The sequence below is a fragment of the Hippocampus comes genome, unplaced genomic scaffold (genome assembly GCF_001891065.2).
Source record: "Hippocampus comes isolate QL1 unplaced genomic scaffold, H_comes_QL1_v1.1 scaffold82, whole genome shotgun sequence".
NCBI lineage: Eukaryota > Metazoa > Chordata > Actinopteri > Syngnathiformes > Syngnathidae > Hippocampus > Hippocampus comes.
The window spans coordinates 1,327,109-1,353,310 of NW_017805135.1; the positions used below are offsets into that span (position 1 = coordinate 1,327,109).

Consider the following 26,202-nt stretch of genomic DNA (forward strand, 5'->3'; position numbering starts at 1 on the left):
CCCTCCGCCTCCCACCCCTTCGTTCCCTTTAATCTAAAATAACAAGTCTGTCTGATGTCCTGTGTTAGACGGATCAGTCCGGGTTTCGGACCTGAACGAGTGACTGGTGGACCCGAGAGCCGATTCCGCACCAACAGCCGTCCAAACAGCCCTCGAGATCCAAAGTAAGGCAAGCTTCACAATTTAATTCCAGAAATATGAAAGGGCAACCCGAAGACAAGTCTTGACCACCTAAAATCCGGATGCCCATTTAATCTGAAACTTGTAATTAATTTGCTTTCGTATGTTTTATTTTATTATTATCATTATTTTACAAATATAAAAGCATGTTCGGAGAACCAAACGGACCACCACTTAATCTGATTAAATTCATATGTAACTGAAATTTTTTAAATGTTTTTTTGAATTCCTATTTTTTAAATTTCATTCTAGAACTATGGAAGCATGCTTGAATTGCATGCATCAATCACAGTCGCATGTGTTCTGTTCCCAACAGTCCTCTGCATCAGCAGTGATGCAAAGATGAGTGAAGAGGAGGCGTACATTAAGTGTTTCAACCACGGCACTACTAAAAAAAATGGCCCTGATAGGCAATGGTGACAAATCTCTGCCTCCCCCACTATGAACTGGCCCTTGTGTCACCTTTTACTTCTATTGTATTGCCCCCACATCTATATTTTATCTTCCCCCTCAGGTCGAGTGTCATTCATTACGTATTGAGAAAGGTGACACCGTTCTTCCCACGCATGCAAACGCAAACAAACAGCAATACCTGTGAAGGGACGAAAATGTCTCCTGTTTGTTGATGTCTCGCACGACATCGCATATCGTCTGCCCTCGTGCGTGGGAATCCCCGGGAAGTACGCCACAGACGCCACATGGTTTGTCACCCTCCGGAATAGAAACAGATTACCGGCAGCTCATCCAGGCAGGAGGACATCTGGATCTGCTTTGCGTGCGTGTGTGCGTGTGTGCGTGTGTGTGTGTGTGTGTGTGTGTGTATGTGTGTGTGTGTGTGTGTGTGTGTGTGTGCGGTGCGTGCGTGCGTGCGTGCGTGTGTGTGTTTGTCCGACCGCCCATGTGTGTGTCCCCTCTGGTCAGACCTGAAGTCTATTTAATAGAATTTTGCGCTCCATTTTCAACTGCGTGTTAGAATTTCGAAAATACATTTCTTCTTCAATCTTCTATACTTCTCTATTATCGTAGCCGCATTGTAAGACTAAGCTCGGACCATGTAAGAAGTTTCATTTCTGTTTCTACGGTAATTGTCACATTTGTCTTTGTCACAATAGCACCACTGCAAAAAAAAAGAAAAAAAAGGCAAAGAAAAGCAAAATGATTCTGCTAAAGCTGGCAGAAGTGGCCTACTAGCTAAATCTGACACTTTTGAAGTGGTTAAATAGCAAATAGCACTTTGTAATGTTGTTGTAACAGCACTTATGCACAGAAATAAAGAAGTGAAGTCTAGACGGGCTGTGTACACTTCTTAGGGGGGGTTTAAATTGCCAGATAATCTTCTGGGGGTTTATGTGGAGTGATGATGGAGTAATTGATTTACATCCAGAGTGTAAGAGTGGCATGTTTTCGTAACAGTGGGTGGATCCCAGTGGTACTTTCCCCATCGTCTTTTTTATGACTTCCTGCCGAGTGTAATTGGGTGGGCTGCTTTGTGTGAGCTTGTTTTTGTTGCACCCCTTATGATTTAAAAAATGTGTAGAGAGACACACGGGCAAGACCACACTTGTACATCATTTACCATTATGCATTACCGTTCACGACGACGCGATTTATTGAATTTGTCCAAAAATAATTTGGCAAAATTAAATGGAGGCATTATAAAATCAATGTTGCAATTTAAAGGAGACGTGCAATTTTTTTTTTCCCCAAAATTATGAGACATTTTTTGGGAACACCCCCCCCCCCCACCATGTCGGATTCACGGAGTTTCTTCAAAGGAGGCTCTTTGCCACTGTTCTCCACTCAAACTCATACTCCCAAAAATCGCAAACTCGGATTAGTGTCCTGTAATTAAAGGATTATACTCCGAAACCTTATTTGGTTCTCCGCCTAAGAGATTTGGGAGTGTGTAATGGGTAGAAAAATGTGGTTAGTACGTTGACAGGCAGGACATGGACCGAAATAGTCGCTGTATTAGACCATTTTGTTGTCTATCAGGAAAGAATAGATTTTTTTTTTTAAAACACCATTTCTGAAAAGTACCTTCCTGTTTCCAAACTGAACTGCTGAAGCGCCAGCAATTTTCTTCCGATACCTTTTACACAGAAGCCAATGGCGGATATCGCCGCAACCGTGCGCACTCGCCAACAGACAATTAGGTGATGTCATCGTAGCATCTGCTGTGACATCTAAAATGCTTGTCGAACAGCGAGAAGTGCTTTTGAGAAAACATTTACTGGTAAACCCTTTTGCGGCTCGAGTACCACTTCCAAAGATTTGTACTGTTGTAGTATACAGATCATATTTATGAGAAAAATATGTATTTTTAATTTATGCTATATTATTTTTTAATTGTTTTTTTTTCTTTCTTTTGTCCAGTGATGAAACTGGATTAAACTGGAATGAAACTGATTAAACTGGAAACATTTGTCTTTTTTTGTGTGTGTGTTGTGTTACTCTGACAGTGTTGAATCAACATAAATGTGCGCAAATTCATCTTTATATGAAATGTTTTATCCGCCTTTCAGACTCACAGAAGCAGGAAGTGTGACGAGCCTGTCGCTGTCCGACAATCATCTGGCCGAGCTGGACGGCGACACCCTGCGCTTGTTCGGCCTTGGCGCCCTGGACGTGCTGGAGAGAGGCTGGGGGGCACAGACGGCCAGCGCCGTTACCGTCATCGCCTTCCGTTACATCCATTTTGACGCCATCGTACCAATGCTGCCCAGGATCAGGGTCAAGTTTCCCAATCTGGCGGTGAGGACAGAGGATTACAGGCAGAAGAATTATGCAACCCTGACTATGCAACATGTTTGAATTTTTTTTTGTTTGTTTGTTTATGTAGCATCTTATTTTCCTGGAAACCAACATCAGCCGTCTGCCGCAGTTAGCTGCACTGGCTCAGGTTCGCCGTCTGGACCAGCTGACCATCCACCAGCAGGGTAACCCGGTGGTGGGCCTCGCCCTGTGGCGCTCCTTCGTAATCTACCGCCTCCACCACTTTAACCTGCAGAGAATCAACAGCCAGGAGGTCAGTCCGCATGGCGGGATGTTTGGTACGCCCTTGCACCGGTGTGCTAGTGAGATCCAATGCAAGAGCCGAATCAAAAGGATTTGACTTTGAACTCTATGTTTATTGTTTTATTGTCGGTAGGGGGCAGCGGTGCACAAATTCGCTTTCATTATTTATTAACAGTGGAATTTGATTTGGGCATATTATTCCTGGGGCAACTTGAATGAAATTGCATTTTATTTAATTTGTCCAGTCCTGAATTAGTGTTCTTGTAGAGTTTTGTTTGACACTCTCAAATCACATTTAAGATTATTTTGATATGATCCATTTGTCATTCATATCTCTCGAAGAGCGTCATCCCCATGAATACCTTTCCTGAAGACCTTTATTTTATTTTAATTATTTACTTTGTATAGAAGAGTGTTACAGGAAAATGTCAACAACATTTTGCAGGATTTTTTTTTTGGTTAAGATTTTGAAGATATTATTTTATGATTTATTTTGTTCCTCAGCAATGAAGGAACAAATACAGAAAAAGATTTATGCAGACATTATTTTGTGATTTTTGCTTTAATAAATTATTTTGTATTTTATTTGATTTAATTGCGTTTGGATGTAGGTCCCATGTGGGTTGATAAACATCTCATTTACAAATAAATGAAAACATTTGCTTATTTTGTACTGGATCTCACTGGCATTGGCAGGTGTACGTCCAAGGAACATTTAGCAAAAAGCTTTCCCTCTTGATGTGATGTCACCATGTATGTTTTCTGTGTGGTGTATTAGTATATCTGTGTGCATGTGTGTGTTTGTTCACAACCCTCGCCAGGTCACCATGAATGACGTCATTGCTGCCGAGCGCATCTTCGGTACGCTGGGCCATGTGGCGGCCACCGAGACACCGCATTGCCGGCTCCTCTTGCTGCTGGAGGAGTCCAGGTCAGGCATTCGGCTGCACAATCGCTACATTAAACGCTACTTAACAGCAAGCAGAGGTGGCAAAATTTCTCACACCATACTATAGTAGAGGTACTGAAAAAAAAAATGTTGTAAAAGATCATCAGAAAAATGACTACCCAAGTATAGAACAGATACCTGCACTCATTTTGGGTTAAAAAAATGCAATATGGGTCAAAAAAGAATTGACCCAACTCATATAACCCAAAACGTTGGATCAAAATTAATGATCCACCAAATAACCCCCAAATTGTTTGTTTTGTACAAAAGCCAAAAGACTCGGTTGTATTTGGACAAAACAGGTTGGTTTGTCTGTTTTTCATTAGACCCAACTTCCAAGGTTAAATGAAACCCAAAAAGTAGTGTTGGTCCCTTTTTGGGATATTTTTGACCCATCTGTTGAAAAATCTACTAAAATACATGTAGGATTAGTACTACATGACTTCCCACCACTGACAGCAAGTATGTAAAGGACGCGGAAGCCCTAGCGGGCATGTGCATGCTTGACTGTCGTGCGTTTCTATACGCATATTTGTGTGAGACTGGCACCAGGCAGCCGGCGGTGTTAAGGCAACGGTCTTGCTCGGGGTGGATACTTGGCACTGTGACACAAACACATGCACACAATCCACCTTATTCCCTTTCATACTCTAATTCTGTCCTCGAGCGTGCACTTGGGTTGAACTGTAAAAAGCAGTGTAGCCTCCGATGTAATTAAACTGCAAAAATGTAGCATGTCCAGACAATCTCACTGTAGTCAGAGAAATTTTTCAGTTTAATGTGTGACTGTAGTTCCCGTGCATCTTATGTCCACTCAAAACATCTCTCAATCTAACAGAGGAGTCATTAAAAAAAAAAAAACAACACACATACACACACACACACACAAAGGCAAGAAGACATCATGCATTTTCAAAGTGGCGTTTGCAGTTTTCAAACTACAAACAAGATTTGAATGTTGCCTCACTTCACTCCCCCATCGAGTCTCTGACCAAAGCCACACCCCTCACTAACGTCAAATGGTTTCGAAAATTTGGTGGTATTTTATCAGTTTGCTGGGCAATTTACTCACTCCCTGGCTTCTCTCCATCTAATTTTTCACCCCTGTAAAGGAAGCGGCAGCTGCAGTTCCTGTTGGAGGGGCGCGGCCGGCGTGCCGGGCTCAGCCCGGAGGAGCTGCGGGACAACGGGAAGCTGGTGGGTGAAGGCCTTAGCCGAGCGCTGTTCAACTACCCCAGCCGGGACGGCAGCACGGACAGCCCGCAGGTTAGCATATATGTTGAGATACGCCATCCTTTGACCGGTTTGTAATTCATATTTAATCGCGAACTTTTTTTCAAAAGAGGCTTCAAGCTCATTATTGCCATTCCCAGTCGAGGTTTACTGTCAAATTTAACATAAAACCAAGAAAATTACTTACGCCTTGTGCTTTAAAAACAACGATAGCTTAGCCTTTCAGTCCACCAGTTTAATGCTAATGCTAATCAGCGGCTTCAATGTGGCAGAGCTTTAACCCTTTCAGCAATTAATTGAAACCAAGCAGTATATATACAAAAAAACGCTCCTTTATTATTTTCATGAAAGGAGCAAATTAAGAAAATTAAAATGATATTGTGCGTCACAGGAGGGCACCACAGAGGCGTCGGAGCGCACCGCCACTGTGGACCTCTACCTTCAGGTTTGTGTGAGACTGGCACCAGGCAGCCGGCGGTGTTAAGGCAACGGTCTTGCTCGGGGTGGATACTTGGCACTGTGACACAAACACATGCACACAATCCACTTTATTCCCTTTCATACTCTAATTCTGTCCTCGAGCGTGCACTTGGGTTGAACTGTAAAAAGCAGTGTAGCCTCCGATGTAATTAAACTGCAAAAATGTAGCATGTCCAGACAATCTCACTGTAGTCAGAGAAATTTTTCAGTTTAATGTGTGACTGTAGTTCCCGTGCATCTTATGTCCACTCAAAACATCTCTCAATCTAACAGAGGAGTCATTAAAAAAAAAAAAACAACACACATACACACACACACACACAAAGGCAAGAAGACATCATGCATTTTCAAAGTGGCGTTTGCAGTTTTCAAACTACAAACAAGATTTGAATGTTGCCTCACTTCACTCCCCCATCGAGTCTCTGACCAAAGCCACACCCCTCACTAACGTCAAATGGTTTCGAAAATTTGGTGGTATTTTATCAGTTTGCTGGGCAATTTACTCACTCCCTGGCTTCTCTCCATCTAATTTTTCACCCCTGTAAAGGAAGCGGCAGCTGCAGTTCCTGTTGGAGGGGCGCGGCCGGCGTGCCGGGCTCAGCCCGGAGGAGCTGCGGGACAACGGGAAGCTGGTGGGTGAAGGCCTTAGCCGAGCGCTGTTCAACTACCCCAGCCGGGACGGCAGCACGGACAGCCCGCAGGTTAGCATATATGTTGAGATACGCCATCCTTTGACCGGTTTGTAATTCATATTTAATCGCGAACTTTTTTTCAAAAGAGGCTTCAAGCTCATTATTGCCATTCCCAGTCGAGGTTTACTGTCAAATTTAACATAAAACCAAGAAAATTACTTACGCCTTGTGCTTTAAAAACAACGATAGCTTAGCCTTTCAGTCCACCAGTTTAATGCTAATGCTAATCAGCGGCTTCAATGTGGCAGAGCTTTAACCCTTTCAGCAATTAATTGAAACCAAGCAGTATATATACAAAAAAACGCTCCTTTATTATTTTCATGAAAGGAGCAAATTAAGAAAATTAAAATGATATTGTGCGTCACAGGAGGGCACCACAGAGGCGTCGGAGCGCACCGCCACTGTGGACCTCTACCTTCAGGATCTGGTGCGCCAGGCATCCGAGACCAATGTGAAGGGCGAGGCCCTGCACTGCCTGTGGCCTGCCATGTTCGCAGAAATGGTTCGCGACTGCGTGCTGGAGATGAGCGACCGAGCGGCCTTCCGCCAAGCCAGCCTTGCCAAGCTGTCCAAGTGAATGAGGACAGCATCTCGAGCAGTCACCACACATACACACGCGCCCATGTCTGGACGTTTTCACAAGCACCTTCTCCACGTGGACCACTTTAAGGACTTGTTGATTGAATGTAGTTGGGACAGCTTTGAAATGACCATAATCTGTTTTGAATGACCTTTGCCGTGTCTTAAACCTCATATATGTTCATCCCTCTTGTGTCTTGCCTGATAAAAGATGGAAGGTCACAAATCAAGATTTTGTTTTACAAACACCGGATTCCTCTATTGTACTGTATTAAAAGATTCTCTATTAACACACTCATTGGTGTATCTGTCTGTGTTTTACGCCTAACGCTGTTCACCCCTGGTGACATTTTACGTTTTAAAAATATTTTTGTATCACTTGATTGCAAATAAATGTTGTGTATTATACATGCATTTTCTGAAGCAACTTTAATGCAGCATGTATTTTTATTTTAATTTTTTTCTGTCATCACTATTATTATTGTTGGTTGTTGTTTTTGTCTGCGAACATTCTTCCGCATGTCTTGAGATGGAGGTGCCTCTGGTGTCACTAACCGAGGTCATGTGTACATATTGCAGTGGCCGATGAGTGAGTACACGAATTCAGCTTGCCAATTGCAGCATCCACAAGAGAATTCAAAGGGTGCGGATGGTTGTATTCCAGCAGGGGGGGACAAAAGAGTCACTTTTCCTAACCGCGTGCGGTTCACAACAAGTCCTTCACATTCAGTTTCTTCTGTGCGTAAAAGTCGCAAGCACCGGAGCACGGCGGGATGACTTTTAGCTGTTCTGTGGAACTCCTCTTTTTAACGTGACTCGGAGTTTGAATTCCAGGATGTTTGTTTCACACGATTCGACAGGTGGATGTGGAAGTGAAAAGCGAGGGGGAAAAGTGGAATATGTGTTTTGCAGCTGCGCGAAAGTGGCGTTCATGGAGACTGCGGATTGGAACATGTTGCCTTAGAAGTCCACTGGAGATCAAGTGTACCAGGATCACTCAAGGTAAGTCTTCAACTGTTATCTTTTGTTGTGTTTATTATTGAACGCGCTGGGTTTATTATGATCTTCCCATTCCCTGTCTTCATTGCAAAATGTGGAGAAAAGAGCAGTTAAATTACACGTCGTTTTTCAAACCGTATTTTAAAAAACGGCTTGAAGACAACTGAATTAATGAATAACAATTATTTGGCTTTATTACCTCCCACCCGGATTTTTTTTTCTTTCCAAAGGCACATAGTCGTTTTGATGTAGTTATAGAGTATTTATTGTAGTTTAAAAATATAAATCAATATAAATAATGAGGAAATGTAATGCGTACAAATAGACTTTAGCTAAGGCTGCTATGGTAGCATGGTTTACTCATGTTCTAAAGTTGCCAAACATGGAATGCTACTGGTTTTATGTTGTATTTTTTTTTTGGAATGGTCAGTCAATTAAATGTAGAGGAGAGGTGGTAACTTACCTGACGACCTGGTGAGAGCGACGACTTTGGCAGTAGGTTTCCATAGAAAATCCATTTTACATACTGTACACGTTCGTACTGTGAGAGTGTTAATTTGTACTGCAAATTTTAATCCAGATGATCCACATTCCACATTAAATTCAAATTGTACGCATTTAAGATGTTGGATGCGGCACTATCAAATCAGCTTGTATTTTGTTGTGCTCTTGTACGATCTTGTCGCATGTTCACTTGGATGTGATTACATTCAGAATGAAACTAAGTTCAATGTTTGAGCACGTCTAATTAGTCATTTCCCATTCATGTGTGATCATCATCCAGCAAGAATGCCAGGAGTCGACACGTGGATTGTCAGGTACTGTTTCCTTAAAGGGGCACCATTGTTGCATTGTGTTGTTTGCCTGGAACTAATCCCTTCAACCGGCTCGCTCTGTAGGGATGTGGTACTGTTTTTACTTCTCTTGGAGGCTGTGAGGTGTCAACACGCCGCACATCACAGAAAGGTGAGCGGGACCGAGGTTGCACCCAAGTCCAAACACGTGCCATCCACACACAAACACACCTCGGCGCTGCTCGTATCATCATAATCACGTCTTTGTTCGTCAAATGCCTCAGAGTGAGAGGACTCTCCTTTTTCCTGCTTCCCGACAAGTGTGGAAAGCTAATAGGAACGCTCCCAACAAAACGTAGGTGCTGAAGCTATTGTGTCAACAAACTGCCACGAAATCAACACAAGGGCTAACTGGAGGTTCTGGAAGAACTTGAGCACCTGGTCACTGTCTTTACGTTTTTGTTTTTTTTACATTTGTAACCGTCACACAACTGTATAAATAAGTTGCAATTCCTACACCGTCTTTACGTTTTGTTTTGTTTTTTAACATCCGTAACCATCACACAACTGTATAAATAAGTTGCAATTCCTACACTACGGTTTTCATAATGTTTGCAGATGATGTTGTTATCAAATTACGCTAAACTTGTCTTTGAATATTTAAAACAACAAAGGGAGACAGAGGCAAAACTGAGAAGGGCTGTAAGCAAACAGACTTCAATTAAGCAACCAAAACTTGACTTCAAACTTGAACTGCACCACTTTTTTAGCGGCATTTTGATGAGTTCTGCTACTAAAAAGGTCCACCTGAGGAAATCTCATTGTTGTTCTCAATAAGGTCCCCCAGAGGGCAGGGCCCCTGCTAGTCTCTGAAGCAGACAGTGGAGGAATCCAAGGGTCCTGGGGTTCCTGGGGGCCCTGGTCGGCCTGTTCCCTGACATGTGGAGGTGGCGTGCAGGAGCAGAGTAGACCATGTCTGAAGGTCTACCTTCCCCTGCGTCCAGGCCTCGTCATCTCAGCCTTGAGGCCTTCAGTTTCCATCTATCAGGATGGCAGCCGTCATGAAGGCAATAGGAGACCATCTGGTGGACGCAGGTACTCCTGTCTTGTGAACATCAAAGACAATTTAAAACTTTGTTGCACCTTACAATGTGTGATGTGTTAGGTTTTCATCAACATCACAGTGAGTATTCAAGAAACCTAAAATCAAAGATGATTTACTCTTTTGTCAAAATGAACATCCGTGTTTTTGTGAACATCAAAAACAGTTAAGAGTCTTCAACAAATCTAATTTAGGTCTTTTTTTTTTTTTTTTTTGAACCATCAAAGAGAATTAAGTGTCTTAAATAAACGTAACTGGCCCGGTCTCTGAGCCAAGTTCTTTGACTGAGCCAAGGCCACCCTCTTAAATGCCAAATTCTGCATGCACTAGACCATCAAGAAGCAGCCAACAGCCAAAAGCTGTTTTCCCAATCGCTTATAACAGTTACGTGTTCTCTGGTCTTTTGGGGAGTAACGTCCGTGCTTCATGCTGACCAGTCGGCTCCAAAAGTGACTCTGTATGGCTGTTGCTCTGGGCCGCGGGACGGACCACCCCCCCCCCCCCCCCCCCCCCACCCCCCCCCCCTCCTCACTTGCCCTCTTCTTTCCTTTGCAAAGCTCCTCTTTCAAGGCAGTCCAGGACTCAGACGGTGCTTGGCAGCTTTGGGATCTGCAGTCCTTCCTGTTGAAACAAGGGACTTTATTGGCTCCGAAATTAGAGACGTTTCTTTTTTTTTTAAGTTTATCGCTGCAGAACCGCAACCCGAAGGTGTATATTACCCCAAAACTACATTTAGGAACTGAGATATTAGAACTTAGGTTGTAAATAGAGGTCGGTTCTTCTGATGGATAGCTTTTAGGCCAGCAGAGAAGGCCTTGCTGACCACTTGCCTAAATGACTTCAGGAGGATCAGTGCCATCGTCCCGGGCAGGTACGGCTATGGAAGAGCTCCGTCGCAGGCTTCCGGAAGTGTCCGGCAGTTTCAACCTGACAGACAGAGACGGTCCGCTGTCCCCCTTCACGATGGCTTCCGGTCCCACCACGGACCTCACACGGAGAGCCACTGGGCGCCCCTCTACCAGCCGGGCCAGATGGAGTTTCCCTCGAGCGGGCAGGGTTCCCGATCCCAGGAGCCGCAGCAACAACTGGAGCGACCCTACCAACCTCTCCCGGCTTCGTCTTGTGCGGGAGAAGTCAGTCGCCACAGAATCTGCGAGCGTGAGGTACCAATGGCCAACTGAATAAACTCATATCATGTTTTAACTTCGATATTATATGTAGCGCCTTGTCCCCATTTTAGAGCATTCAGCAGCATTTTACACCGTTTACATTCTTTTTTTTTTTTTTTTTTGCCATCCTGCCTGAATTGGTGCTGAAATAAATACTGACGGATAAAAATAATCATTTCAATCAATGTTTTATCTTGTTGAGTGTATGTATATAAGTTCGTTTTGGATTGCATTATTTTACACTGTCATCTGGAATCTCTGTAAAAATAGACAATGAACTTGAAAAGTCTTGTGGTTTAAATTTCCCACATTTCATCAACATTCAGAAGTTTTAGATTTAGGTCTTAAAAAAGGAATTTAGGTCTGAAATATTCAGATCTAGTGTGGGTTTTCTCCGGGTACTCCGGTTTCCTCCCACATCCCAAAAACTTGCATGGCAGGCTGGTTGATCACTCAAAATTGTCCCATGGTGCGAGTGTGAGCACGGATGGTTGTTCGTTTGTGTGTGCCCTGCGGTTGGCAACCAGCTCAGGGTGTCCCCCCGCCTACTGCCCGAAGACGGCCGGGATAGGTTCCGGCACCCTCCGCGACCCTGGTGACCTAATGATGTGACCAGTGAGTGTTGACTTCCTGCAGTTTTTTTCCCAGAGCTTCCCCCTCTAAAATGACTCAGTGAACTCTTTGAAATGTAACACGCCCCTACGGTTCTGCATAACATCACGAGCGTAAAGTAAATCAGAGCTGACGATTGTTTAAATTGAGGAGTCGGCGGGTCTTCTTTCTAACAGCAAACTGATCGACGAGTAACTTTTGCCTCCCCTTCTTCCTGCTTGATGAATTAAGTATTTTTTTTTTTTTCCGCGTGTATACATAACCTTGGCGTACCCCTTTGGAAGTAAACAGCAGGTCCTTGTAAATCTGTGTGTGTGTATTTAAAGTAATGATCTAGTGAAGAAGAAATATTAGCGTTATCCCATCCAGAAGGTGGGTTTTCCAATCCATTTTCACCATGTCTTCACCTCATGCCACCCCATAAACTGCGGTTTTATTATTATTATGATTATTATTATTATTATTATGAATGATGTTATCATGTGTTTTTAGGCTTGTCCCGCATCCAGCAAACCCATCAGAGCGGCTCAGTGTGCCACACACGACAAGAAGCCTTTCATGGGTAGACTGTATGGTTGGGAGCCTTTCAGCGAAGGTACCACGGTGTGCATGTAAAAATAAAATTTAAACAACATGAATGTGCTCATGTGGAAGTCACGTATCATAATTGTAGTGAAACACCCACTATTTGCTAGAAATAAGGGGCTGGGAACTACTGAATTGTGAAAATGCGCCAATAATTGCCTACCTAAAGCGGTTTGTGATTGATAAAAGATGCCTTAGATGTTGGCAACACACTTACAGCGGAGGGGATTATAAATCATCAAAACCATTTATCTAGTGTGTACATAAGCATGAACCCACGTTACAGTACAGTGCAGAACACATTTCTGTCCATTTATGATGAGTTAACAGCTGTATCTTACTCTTTTTTTAATAATAATTTCAACAATAAATTCATCCATATCATTTACGCCATCAAAGAATTAAACACAAGAACAACACCAAAATTCCACTAGATGGCGCCAAAGTAATACTTGTTTTTTCGGTATGACAGTCCTGTATAAAACATTTTCCAGCATTCGACTTGAACATTTTCCTAAGTCTCTGTCCCAACTGCGCATGAGTTTCCCTTTCTCGATTTGTGATGTGTTGTGAGCACAAAAAACAGCAGAGGAGGAAAGGTTGCAGAGGAAATCTGAAACTATGTGATTGTTGCCGAATATCAAGCCGAAAATATGCTTGGCATTCGTGTATGAAGACGATGTACGGAAGTATGAATTTTTATCATATAAAACTATAGATATAGTTGTGGAGCGTGAATTGCCGCCCAGACTAGGTTTCAAATGTAAATTTTCCATGTTTTTTTAGTTGCGGGAGACCAGGACTGCGAGCTCAACTGTCGAGCTGCCGGCTTTAGGTTCTACGTGCGACTATCTGACAAGGTGATTGATGGCACGCCATGCGGACCCAACAATTCTTCTGTGTGTGTAGCAGGAAAGTGCACGGTAAGATCACCTGACTTTATTTTATTTTATTATTATATTATTTTTTTTAATGGTCTTGATTTGAAAAGTGTTGGACATTGTATCAAAAATGAAGGTGTCAGGACGGGGTGTTGATTGTGGCCACAAGGGGGCAGGATAGTTTAAGATGATTCCTTTGGAGTGAAGCTGAGGTCCATAGGAAGTTTACCGTGTTTCAATCCAAGTGGCTGAAACACACCTGCCACATTTGGCGCGGCACTTCGTTGCGTGGGAGCAAACTCACAACATGAATGTTGTGATACACAGTGGTGCGTTCACATCTGCACCATCTTCACACTTATTCTCATTTTTCCCTCATCACGCCTTTTGATCCTCTCAGCTGCTTGAGCCATGCTGCTCGGAAACATCCCCCATTGACTGGCGATAACCTCAAAACATCTGCTGGAATGCGACTGTTCGGCTCATTTCAAATCCAACACTAAACTTTAATTATTTTCTTTGAAGGAACTGTTAGGGTAGCTAGACAAAGGGAGAGTATAATAAATCCAGAATTAAGGTACAGCAAAAAGCAAACATAATGTTTGTATAATGTCATGAGTCCTATGAAGTCTGCCTAGCAACAAACGATGCAACCAAGAAAACAATGGAACAGCTGTGTGCTTGTCCTATTGACTGCGATGCATTTCTGTAAAATGATAAAGGGGGAAAAAAAACACAAACATGAGTCCTCGCCTCAGCCATGCCAGTTTATCTATCTATCTATCTATCTATCTATCTATCTATCTATCTATCTATCTATCTATCCATCCATCCTGTATGTTAGGAGTGACTCAGTCACTTGAAAACAGTCTCAGAAAGAGAATCCAGTCACGCACAATACCTCATAGTTACGAGGCCGTGGTTTTTCCATGCAAATATTTCTCTAAATGCCTCAGTGGGCTCCCAATTCCCCTTTAACCGTCCGCTCACTCTCGCTTCTAAAAAAGCCCCCGCAAACCCTCATCTCCCTCACCCCTCCTCTGCACCTCCTCCCGGCTCTCTTTTACAAGTAAGAGCTCGTAAGGGATGGTCGGTGGCGTTTTTGGGGCTTGAGAGCGAGCGTTTTGTAAGATTTTGGGGAGAATGCTGCTAGTGCCGAGCCTGCTGCTCCTGGCGTGCCTCCACGTGCAGGGGAAGCCAAGGTCTCAGGTAGGACCTGCTTTTTGCATTACCTGTCAGAAGGTAGGAAGAACTAGACCAACCCGTTGTGATGTTTCAGTTGCCTTGGGTTAACTGGATGTCAGAGTAGCTCCAGTGCAGGTTTTCTGGTTTGGTCCACAACTTGGTCTTTACTAGTCTTGCTCTCGTAGACGTTATGAAGGTGTAGAAGTGGAGGTGGCTCTGTTAGGACGAGCTGGAATTAGCATGTCACCGCCATTTTAGCTCAGCTCTGCTTGACTGATGATGTGAAGTGCCTGGGGTCGTTCATGCAAGTGTGACCCCCCATCCACCACCTACTCAGTGGTCGTAAATCAGAAGCTACTTGTAGTTGGAGCGTATTGGAATGAAGTCTTAATCTCAGAGATGCACTAATAGTATGAGGACACTACTACAGGTTAATCAAGATTTTGATTTTAATATTGTGAAAATTAGATCAAAATATTACAATAATAAAGATGAGAGAAAAATATTTTAGGACAATAGTTCAAGAAAAACACCAAACTTTGGTTTTTGTATATTGCAGATTTTGTGGAACGTATTCTCCAATGTAAAAGGGGGTCGCAGTATTGTTATATCAACAACACATGCTGAGAGGCAAGTGTGTCATTGTCACAATGACAAGCAAAAATTTTGCTTCAAGATCACCGGCTATCCCGGCATGTGGGCGGCACATACACATTGAACGCAACCTTCCATTTAAGTTGACTTCCAGATTCAGCATCCCGTCAAGTCATCACTATACATTCCTCGATGTTGGCTGGATATTCTCAAAAGAACGTTTATGGCATTTCCAGATGCTATGTCAACGCTCGCAAGAAAACATTTGATCTTATTTGTGTTTGTGCGTGTGAAGAGCTCTTCGGATCACAGCGTGTCCATAGAAAAATTCGCCTTTCACCCCTTGCTCGGAAATAGGTCTTAAAGTACAGTATTGCTCTGTGGCTCTATTCTGTTTGGGCTTCACAGCATCATCTTACGTTTTTTTCCCTTGATAATTAGATTACCTTAATGTTCATTATTAAGACTTGCTTGCAGTGTATCCTGGTTCCATCCCAATAAATCCGACTGAAACCAATAGGGTACATGTCGATGGGAAAGTAAAACTAGTTGGATGAATTCATTTCACTGTAAAACACACAAAGGCCAAAATATGAAGTCCATTAAAAAAAAAACAACAACTAAATAGATAACACCAAACGGTGAATTCATTTAAAAATGTGTGAGTTCAAAAAATGCAGTCAATTAAAATAAGAGGTAAAACAAATCAATAAAACCAATAGATACAACATAAATTAAAAGCAGAAGAAATAAATCTGCAGTAAAAAGACTCTTGAACCAGTGCTGAAATCTTTTTCTTTTTCCAATAACTCCAAGAAAGGGACACCTAATAATGGGTCCAGTGGTTCAAGAAAAAAAAAAAAAAATTCGTTTTGCTTCCAGATTCTTCCACTTAGTAGTCCTTGATTCACCACAGCAGAGCGAATAGCTTCATATTTTCAAGTCGAACGCTGTCTGCAGTTAGCTGGTGCAAACTTTTAGACTTGCTTGAAGCACGGTGAATACGCGTTGCTTTAAGGCACACAAGTGGCAGACTCCGAATGCTAATGCTAACTAACAAGGGTAAGAACAAATCCAGGTCACGCTAACGTTAGCTCTGGTGTCCGTGCTTAGCTACATGTTTTGTTTTAAGTTTCCTTTTCGCCTGAAGTGTTGAAATAGTCTTGAAAATGCAATTAAATGCCCCACTTTTGCTGTATTTAATTGAAATTAATGTGTTTTTAACATCGTCCCCTGCTTGAAATAAAAGCTACTAGTTTTGGGAAGGAAAGTGTTTTGCACCAAGATACATATTGTCCTTCATAGTTTGTATTTTAATTAAACTAAAAACCTTACAATGACTGCTGGTATAATATGTTTGTTTTAAGGACTTTACACTATATAAACCACAAAGCTTGGTTGGTTGTGGAATTTAGGTTTGCTGAGATAGGATTGCTGTAATCCTTCGTCTGAATGTCAGAGTGCTTAACTCTGCTATTATTGTTTGAAGAGTATATAAGCACCTGAGGCCCAAGCGTCTGCGAAACTGCAATATTTGGTATGAATGCTAACAAGTAAATTCCAGAGCCAGTATCGTCCATTCCAGTAATTCAAATCCTTTTTTTTCCTCCATGAATATTGAATATCAATACCGGTTGGTATCAATATTTGGATCAAACTTCCACATGGTACTAAGAGGTACCGTGTGGGAAAAATACCGGCAGGATTTAGTTTTAAGACCCTCTTGTTTTCAGACTCGACTCCGCTGGTAACCACTTCCAGATGAAGGTGGGCTTCAATGCCGCTTTCAACAATCGCATTGAAACGAAACATGGTTTCGCCATGGTTTTCCTAGAGAAAGCATTCAGATGGCAGCAAGGAGCCAGAAAAGACTGAGAGAAAATAGAAAAAAAAAATACAATACCTTTAGGCGCAGCAAAGGTTTCTGTACAAAGTCACATTCTCGTGTCAGCTTTTTAAGGTTTTTACAGCCATTATCACCAAGAAATTGATACCCCCTCCAAAAGGTTTCTAACTGCCAATCCGTGCCACAAGACGGTGGCAAGCAATTACTTTTATCTCACTGATACTTTTCAACTCACTTCAATCTACTGTCGCGTTCAATCTACCTAAAGTATAGTTGTTCAGCATCTATACTACCGATGTAATTGAACTTATTTTAAACAGCACAAGTTTATTGACGTCTTCTTTGTTGCTCGCAAAGCAACCTCTATCATCTAGCATAATTTTTTTCAGGCTTGAATTCTGTGTCCAACAAAGTAAACATTTCTCATTGACGCTTTTGAATGCTTCACTGACATCTTCATTAAAGTGGCCGTGTCGTGCTATGTTTCACTCATGGGCACCAGCAGCTGAAGGATGAGAGCGCGTCCATTTCCTCACATTTTATTCAGCCTCGGCAGACGGCGACACTCAAATGAGCACTATTTTTTAAACATTTCTATTCACAGAAAAACTATTTTAAATAACTCACTTATTGACCTGATTCTGTGCTACTTCTTGATTGATATCAAGACTATGTTGAAGCTTTGCATGTTGTGAGAGAAATTGAGCTTGGGTATACATACTCCACATGAACCGATGATATGCAAGCGACTCAGATGTACTCATTTCTAAGCCAAACAGAATGGCACGGCACCCTGACATTAAAAACGGATTAAAAGCATATATCAGCATTCTTTTCACACACATATTTGGCCGTAATGAGCGTTGCATTTGCAGCTTAGATAGACATATTAGCCATTTTAACCCATTCATTAGGGGCAAGTCATTAAATTACTAAATGGAGCGCAAAATATGAATTTTAATAAGCTGTTCCTGATGGGTATCACTTTCGGTGTGAAAACGGGCTTACTTTCTGACCTGATGTTTGAAGCAATTCCTCCAGCGTTGGTGTTATTTTATCATTTAGAGAATATTTTTAAGATTTTGGAGGTAGTGAACGGCAGTTGCATTTGCATAAAGAACGTACGCCCCCTTCAGTGTGGCAAGAGTACTGTTTGCTTCACCCCGCTTTTCTCTTTAGTTTCGTATGATCAGCGGGACTAAAGATGCGACACACCGATATACATTGCACTAGCCTGACTGGAAAATTGGAGCCTCCACCCAGCTAATGAGGGATTGCGCAATCTGAGGTGAGGTGAGACTGCTTGCTGCAGCACTTCACGTCTCGTCCATGCTTTGAAACACGAAACACACAAATTTGCAGATGAAATAGGGGACACCCTTGGATTCAAAGGGCACAGACCGGAGAACCAAACTTGAAAAGAATCGTATTTAATTTTTTTAAGTTTGACTTCTCAAGATGCAGATGATACTTTGTCTCCTCTGACCCATTGCAGGTTGACATTGTTTTTGTTCTGATGTCTTCGAGCATGACCTTTTTACAATTTTTTTTACCATGAGCAAGATAATACATGTCTCGAATGTCGAATCCTTCAGCTGCTAAGCTACGACTCTATCATGTCGCGGTCACAAAAGTTGAAAAGTTGAGGCATCTGTTTCAACATGATTTTCAGACTTTATGAGTCTTCCCGTAAGGCGCCTCACATGTTTTTGCTTTCGTGGTTGAATGAGATTTCATCGACGAGTCTGATTATGGATCCATAAATCAGGCCGCGTTTCCATAGAGATGCGTTGTTGCCGTCGGAGTGGCCGTGGATGACCTCGTGTCAGCGTTTGTTTTATGGGGGGAGCGTTTGACTACTGTGATGGTGTCGTGTGAGGTGTGATGGATTTTACGCTGACACGGTTGAGCCGTTTAATGCTCGCCATGTCACTAGCAGCTCTTCATTGCTGTGTTTTTATTCTTTTTTCCACTGGGGGACTTTTTATTTGTTGGATGATATGCTCATTGGAAACATTCAATAGAAATGGACTGACATGTCTTTTAGGTAGAACCCAGTGATTGCCTCAACTGTTTTTGTGCTTTGACAAAGTGACGCGGCATCCCGCAATCAGATAATTAGATGACACACCAATGTCCTGACATTTTGTTTCACACAGAGATCCTGCAAAGTTGTCTTATCAAAGCCTTAAAAGTTGAAACGAAATTCATCTTCCTTTGCTCCTGCAAAACTGTGGAAAGAAGATCAAGACTGGGCAATTATCCGCCTTTGTTTGTTTACACCGAACCCAGTAAACGTTGAATATTGCCGCAACTGTGTGCACTTTTACACAGTGACACAGTATCCTGCCATCAGTGACATGACGTCAGCTCCAGTGTCTGTTGTGACAGAGCTGACTTCAGTTCTGTTGGCAGCTTATTCCATTCGTCTGCAGCATAACAGCTAATTGCCTATTCACCATATTTGCTTTGAACGCTGGGCTTTTTTTTTTTTTTTTCACATGAACTAGCTGTCTAACACTCCTCTCTTGGTGAACCTCACAGAATCCAGGCTGTGATGGCTTCCTGGGCTCCGGGAAGGTGATGGACAAGTGCGGCGTGTGCGGCGGTGACAACGCTACCTGCCGACTCGTTTCGGGAGTCTTCCGCCACTCTCTGACCAAGATCGGCTACCATAAGATCGCTGAGATTCCACCAGGAGCCACCAAGATCAACGTCACGGAGATGGCCAAGAGCCGCAATTACCTTGGTGGGAATTAAAAAAAAAAAAAAAAAATCCCAACAACAAAGAAAAAGTCCAGACTTTTTTGTGTAGAGTGTAAAAACAATAGTAGCATTTTAGTCTTTATAACTGACATACGAATACGAAAAGAAGGCAACCATATTTACTATCTAATTGAAAATAAACTAAATAATAGCACAAAAAGCCAAAGAAAAATATCAGCATGTTTTTTTTCTGTAATATGTTCTAAGTGGCCCCATTGGTCTAAACACTTTCGGATTCAGATTGCGTTTGCGGAACATGAATTAAAGCAGACGAAAAAACACGTTTTTATCCATCTCTGGTGGGGCGGTCATTTTGCCACTTGCTGTCCACTGAAAGTGACATCACAGCTCACCTGTTTTCTGAGTTTGGTTATGTGACGTTCGCAAGCTGAGCCATTACTTGCTTTGATAAACCAATAATCCGTTTAATGTTTTTAACCGGTGTTCACCATTTTCTCAAGCAGCTATTGGAATGTAATTTAATGAGAGCCAGAACCCAGTTTAATGGTAAAACCCTAAAACCTGCACCGCGACCCCTCCCTCGATGAAAGTGCACACTTTGAATAAAACCACAAGCACTCTTTTTTTTTCTTTAATTAAGTTCGAAGTTCTTTGTGAATCAGAATCTACAAAGTTCAAGGTTTCTGTCATGGGAGTTCACCACAGCAGGCTGGACTACATGTGATCTCATTATAAAAGCGAGGCGAAGCAGCATGTGGCTTATTCAAGTAAACAATGATATGTTAGTGATGATGAAGTTTGCAACCTTCTGTGTGAAATTTATGAAACGTATGTATTCCCACTCAAGTAATATAGAACAACCTTATGTATATATACTAACGTATGTATTCCCACTCAAGTAATATAGAACAACCGGGTTTATAATGGATTTTTCATGAACAAACACATCCCACGTATTCCCTCAGAGGGTTTCTTTTTTTTTGGGTCCTAATGTGCTTCCACTTGATCCAAACCGTCTTTTACAAGTCTAAAGTTACCCTCTTAATGGATTTTTAATGTTCTCTTTTCCTTAATCCACTGAGCCTTGTGGCCAAAAAGGTCTGCCAGTGAAACAGGATTGCGTTAGGTTTTCAAAGTTAGTCACGCACACCTCTGAAGTTGTGCCATTCAGCATCTGACCAATGTTTTCCTCGGAATTAAAGTCCCCAATGCTGCACATCTGGCTTATTCTTTGGCTATTTTTGTGACACTTACTCCAAAAGAAGAAGGAGCAGTCTCAATCAGTGCTGTTCACAAAAGTAAGAGTATATACTGTGATGTAATCGGACATCACTTGTTGTCATAGTTAACCTGGACTAATAGCAGTGGCGAGTATTGTTACTCAAGACGTTGTGCAATTCACATTTGCCAATTTACATGTACAGTTCTGAGGTTTTCAAGTTTAAAGTTTTTCAACTCATTTCTACACTTACAGTATATTATTGAAATCTAAAATAATATTGAACCTGCGCTTCGGGTTTGAATTTATATATCCAATGAATTGTGGCAAGCATTTTTCCCGTAAGAGACGATGCAGTTATTGATGACTGTGTTTCCTGCAGCACTCCAAAGCCGCTCTGGTCGGTCCATCGTCAATGGCAACTGGGCTATTGACCGGCCGGGCAAGTATGAGGGCGGGGGCACTATGTTCACTTACCGCCGACCCAATGAGATCAGCAGCACTGCTGGGGAGTCCCTCCTTGCCGAAGGGCCCACCAATGAGATCCTGGACATTTATGTGAGTTGAGAACGCAATTGCACATACGCTATTGCCATTCCTGGACAATTTTAATGGAGGTAATTCTCGCCTTCTCCCAGTTGATCTTCCAGCAGCCCAACCCAGGGGTTCACTACGAATACGTGGTCGCCTCTGAGTCACCGCAAGGTAAACAAGACCCTCAGAGCGAGCAGCAAGTGGGGCACGACGATTCCCAGCGGGCGAACTACGACCCGGCCGGCGAGGGGAGGTACCCGCCTCATCGTCACGACAACCAGCCGCCACGCCGCCAACGGGAATACGGCTGGAAGATGGCCGGCACCGGCGAGTGCAGCGCCTCCTGTGGTAAAGGTGAGATGACTCTTTTCATATTGAATTTGATGGTGTCTTTTCAGGGGTGGACCTTTTGTATCGTTTTGAATGTACATGTCCGGCTGGTCATTGCCATTTGTAGGTTTCAGGTATCCCATCTTCCACTGCATACACCGGCTGAAGCAGATCCAGGTCCAGGACGCTTTGTGCGATGACAGCAGTAAACCAGTGCCGCAGGAGGAAGCGTGCAACCTGCAAGCCTGTCCTGCATTGTGAGTCAATTGTGTCTTCATTTGTATTTTGTTTCTTCAAACATTGTATGTATTGTGACAAATTTATTTTTACACTGTACATGCAATATCACATTTATTATAACAAATGTATGTTGTAATATAATCTGTATTTAATTTGGTGAACAATATTCATGAAATGTACATATTTTATAACATTTATGATACATATCTTGTAGAATACCAACAGTGTATAATATTTGAATGAATCAATTTCTGTTTATTATTTTATTATTTATTTATTTTTCTATTCTATAATTTATATATATTATATAATATATATATAAATAAAAATGCAAACTACACTTACTGTATTATTTGAAGAAAAATATGAAAAAAATGAATATCAAAAAATAAAATTACTCTGTAAAAAATGAAGCTCTTCCTCCGAATAAATGCTTGGTCTTTTCTGTAGTTGAGTAAAACAGAATTCCTAGTTTGCGATTGATTCTTGCCTTTTGTCAGCTGGGACATCGGTGAGTGGTCGGAGTGCAGCAAGACGTGCGGTCTGGGCACGCAACAGCGTCAGATCCTGTGTCGCCAAACCTACGCCAACCGCACCCACAATGTGCACGTCAGCCGCTGCGGGCACCTGCAGCGGCCCGAGACCTCCGGCACCTGCCAGACCAAGATCTGCAGCGAGTGGCACATCCGCTCAGAATGGAGTGCCGTGAGTGTCAGCTGTCAGTCATGGCAAGGATGATTGATTGCATGCTTCATTCACTGTGGCAATTTGTGTCCCCGCAGTGCTCGGTGCCATGCGGACTGGGCCAGAGGTGGCGGGACGTCCGCTGCGTGAGCAACATCGGCGACAACGTCCCCGACACGGAGTGTAACATGAACCTGAGGCCGGCCCATGTGGAGAACTGCGACATGGGCGCCTGCGCCAAGAGCTGGTTCTACACAGACTGGGGCACCAAGGTATCACACACATGCAACCAGTATTTTAGTTCACTCTGACTCATCCCCTTCATCCCGGTCCATTTAAAATGAATACAAATGTCCCATGTAAAGTGTGAAATGGAAAGAACCCCTCTTCCCTTGCGAAAAGTCCACATTCTGGAAAACATCTGTGCGTGTGACTGATGAATGCACAATGCATGTACAGTCGATACTGTCTGTATTCGGCTGCACTTGCATGCAATCTGGTTGACTCAGGATAATACTTGGCCAACTATATTAAAGTTTCCTTCCTATTGTGAGCCGAGCTTCATTGTTGTACATTCTTGATTCATTCCCATGTATTCTCATTGAAAGTTTCCCCACAAGACACCATTTACCACCATTGAGTGGAAAAATGACTGATTTCATAATCAATGGATTTTAATTGCTTAAATTGATTTATTACTGGTAAGAGGATAGTTAAATTTGAAAATTCCCGCAATTTTGTATCCCCACGAGATACCATTTACCACCATTGAGTGGAAAAATGACTGATTTCATAATCAATGGATTTTAATTGCTTAAATTGATTTATTACTAAGTGAAAATTGCTTCATCATTCAGAAAGTACATTTTTATGATTGATACATTGAAATTCTTTTGTTTTGTTTTTTCCAACACAAAAAATGTTTCCCTCCCAAAAACACAAAAATCATGACTGAAAAAAAAAATCGGATTCTTTACATCCCATATGCTTTCATAGTTACCCTAATATACCCGCAGAGTAGATGAAGCATCTATAAATGTGATGTTTATGGTGAAATATAAATAGATAGCGACTTTTCTTGTAGTGTTCTGCTGAGTGCGGGATGGGCGTACGAACGCGAGATGTCTTGTGCTTGACCAATCACATCAGCAGCCTCCCTCTGGAGGGTTGCGGCAGCGAGCGACCTCCCGACTCTCAACTACGATGGAACTTTCCTGTACGACTGAGAGCCTCCACAAGCATCTTAATACAACAAAAATAGTCATAATAATAACAATTAAGTGAAAATTGCTTCATCATTCTGAAAGTACATTTTTATAATTGATTCATTGAAATTTTTTTGTTTTGTTTTTTCCAACACAAAAAATGTTTCCCTCCCAAAAACACAAAAATCATGACTGGAAAAAAAAAAAAAATCAGATTCTTTACATCCCATATGCTTTAGTAGTTACCCCAATATACCCGCAGAGTAGATGAAGCATCTATAAATGTTGAAATTTTTTTGTTTTGTTTTTTCCAACACAAAAAATGTTTCCCTCCCAAAAACACAAAAATCATGACTGGAAAAAAAAAAAAAATCAGATTCTTTACATCCCATATGCTTTAGTAGTTACCCCAATATACCCGCAGAGTAGATGAAGCATCTATAAATGTGATGTTTATGGTGAAATATAAATAGACAGCGACTTTTCTTGTAGTGTTCTGCTGAGTGCGGGATGGGCGTACGAACGCGAGATGTCTTGTGCTTGACCAATCACATCAGCAGCCTCCCTCTGGAGGGTTGCGGCAGCGAGCGACCTCCCGACTCTCAAGTGTGCGACACGGGCCCTTGCGACAATGCCATTGAGTGGTTCACCGGCCCCTGGAGCCAGGTATGAACACTCAACGAGGACGAACACGTGACTTTTCAAGCAACATTAAAGTTGCATGTGATTGTTTGCCAGTGTTCCGCAGAGTGCGGTGTGGGCAAGCAGGAGCGGGCGGTGGTGTGTCTCATGAGGTCCCGAGACACGGTTGCCGTGGCGCCCCAGTACGAGTGCTCGTCGCTGGAAAGACCGCTTAGCCAGCAGAGCTGCAACGTGAAAGCGTGCGGAGCAAAGTGGTACTACACGGAATGGAGCGCTGTGAGTGACGCCCCCTTGCGTACCATCACGCGGCATCATCATACACAACCTGGATCGTTTCCTCATTTACTAACAACTTCTTGTCAAAGAAGCCAAACCAAGGTAAAACAAATAGATGAAGAAAGTGAGAATGAAATAATCTGACCATCGGGACATGTTCAAGCAAGGCGTGCTCTCGAGTTAGCATCAATGGTGTCTTCAAATTTGGAAGCAGTCAATCGACCTTTTTAAAGGGTGAAATTCGGCACTTTGCCAGGTGGTGACATGGTGTGTAAACATGCGAACATGGACTTTGAAGCCCTAACCCTAGTTTAAAATCCTACTTTGAAACCGCAGCCCTAGTTTCCAACCCTCCTTTGAAATGAGCTGTATTTTAAACCCTACTTTGAAATCACAACCTTAGTTTAATTCCCTAATTTGAAACCTAGCCCTTATCCAAAACCCTACTTTGAAATCCTAACCTTAGTTTTAAACACTTGATATATCATTTTTACAGGCAGAAGTATTGCAGTTTCATGAAGGTGGATATTTCAAGCGTAAATGGAAAGGTTTATCAAATGTGTCTTTCGACTCCGCGTAGTGCTCCAAAACATGCGAGCGAGGATTCCGTGTGCGTGAGGTGCGCTGTCTTTCCGAAGATATGCAGTCCAGCACCAGCTGTGAGGAGCGGCTCAAACCGGCCGAACGGGAAGACTGCAACCCCGAACCTTGTGTATCTCAAATCGGTTGGTCTGAAAAACCGCACCAATTGCTTAGCTTGATTCCGACCCTGAGACTTGTGACATTTCCGTCGCAGACCAGCACTGCAAAGACGAGTACTTCAACTGCAACGTGGTGGTCCAGGCCCGCCTGTGCGTCTACGACTACTACAAGAAGACCTGCTGCGCATCCTGCTCTCGCCACCCCCACAGACACTCCGTGGTCCACAAGGGGCGCAGCTAACACTCATCGGGACAGGAAGTAAAAACATTTGCATGCGGCAAACAATGAAAATCCACTCAACAGATGGCACCAAGTTGAGGAAATGGCCTCTGTTAATCTATTCAAAAGTTCTGTCCACATTTGTCGGGTGCGTTCTTTAAGACCTTTTGCGGTCTGGGTCCTTCGAAGGCTCCTGCTCGTGTAGCTTGCGTGGACCGCATGAACTGTGGCGAATTAGGCCTAGCCAAGAAGAAGAACGCCGTAGAAGAAAAGCAGAGCAATGTAGACTACAAAAGTGTGCTTCGAAGCAAGCCTCAGGGCCCGTCTCCATTGTGAATTCGGACACTGGTGTGTGGTCGAGGCGCGTAGGAAATTATGCCTTTGACGGCTATCCAAATTCGTAGGCTGTGTAGCCTACAAATTTGCATACAGCCCATACAGCCAAAGGCGCATTTAAAAAAACTGGGGAATTTGGTTTTCCCCATTTATTTTTTTTTTTTTATTTAAACAACTAACTATAGCTCAC

The 26,202-nt window shown here is 42.7% G+C and overlaps 2 protein-coding genes and 1 long non-coding RNA gene across 5 annotated transcripts in view; 2 read left to right on the plus strand and 1 right to left on the minus strand.

The window, feature by feature from the left end:
- Positions 1-7,425, plus strand: part of lrrc49 (leucine rich repeat containing 49) — a 43,001-nt gene extending 35,576 nt beyond the window's left edge. For all 3 annotated transcript variants that reach the window (XM_019866761.1, XM_019866762.1, XM_019866763.1), the window contains exons 13-19: positions 69-164; positions 2,706-2,934; positions 3,023-3,208; positions 4,020-4,129; positions 5,260-5,413; positions 5,772-5,825; positions 6,974-7,425. In XM_019866761.1, the coding sequence (XP_019722320.1) occupies positions 69-164; positions 2,706-2,934; positions 3,023-3,208; positions 4,020-4,129; positions 5,260-5,413; positions 5,772-5,825; positions 6,974-7,129 (985 nt within the window). In that variant the 3' untranslated portion in view covers positions 7,130-7,425. The remainder of the gene's footprint in view (positions 1-68; positions 165-2,705; positions 2,935-3,022; positions 3,209-4,019; positions 4,130-5,259; positions 5,414-5,771; positions 5,826-6,973) is intronic.
- A 316-nt stretch (positions 7,426-7,741) lies between these two features.
- On the plus strand, positions 7,742-26,104 carry thsd4 (thrombospondin type 1 domain containing 4). The gene is made up of 17 exons (XM_019866800.1): positions 7,742-8,133; positions 8,919-8,948; positions 9,030-9,096; positions 9,763-10,019; positions 10,871-11,189; positions 12,300-12,402; positions 13,179-13,315; positions 19,443-19,647; positions 21,227-21,402; positions 21,483-21,732; positions 21,836-21,965; positions 22,449-22,653; positions 22,731-22,904; positions 24,330-24,503; positions 24,576-24,755; positions 25,336-25,480; positions 25,552-26,104. Exons 2-17 carry the CDS (start codon positions 8,920-8,922, stop codon positions 25,695-25,697), a joined length of 2,697 nt encoding a protein of 898 aa, XP_019722359.1. The 5' UTR covers positions 7,742-8,133; position 8,919; the 3' UTR covers positions 25,698-26,104.
- Positions 19,847-20,867, minus strand: LOC109514019 (uncharacterized). Its single transcript, XR_002167917.1, has 2 exons — positions 20,539-20,867; positions 19,847-20,486 (listed from the first exon to the last, which is right to left on the minus strand). It is a non-coding gene; the product is annotated as an uncharacterized LOC109514019 (long non-coding RNA).
- Positions 26,105-26,202: the final 98 nt, after the last annotated feature.

Excerpts from the sequence above, each read along its gene's own strand:
- thsd4 (XM_019866800.1), top strand. The coding sequence starts at position 8,920 with ATGCCAGGAGTCGACACGTGGATTGTCAG. Across the intron at positions 11,190-12,299 it reads ACAGAATCTGCGAGCGTGAG|GCTTGTCCCGCATCCAGCAA; the intron begins GTACCAATGGCC and ends ATGTGTTTTTAG. Across the intron at positions 12,403-13,178 it reads TTGGGAGCCTTTCAGCGAAG|TTGCGGGAGACCAGGACTGC; the intron begins GTACCACGGTGT and ends ATGTTTTTTTAG.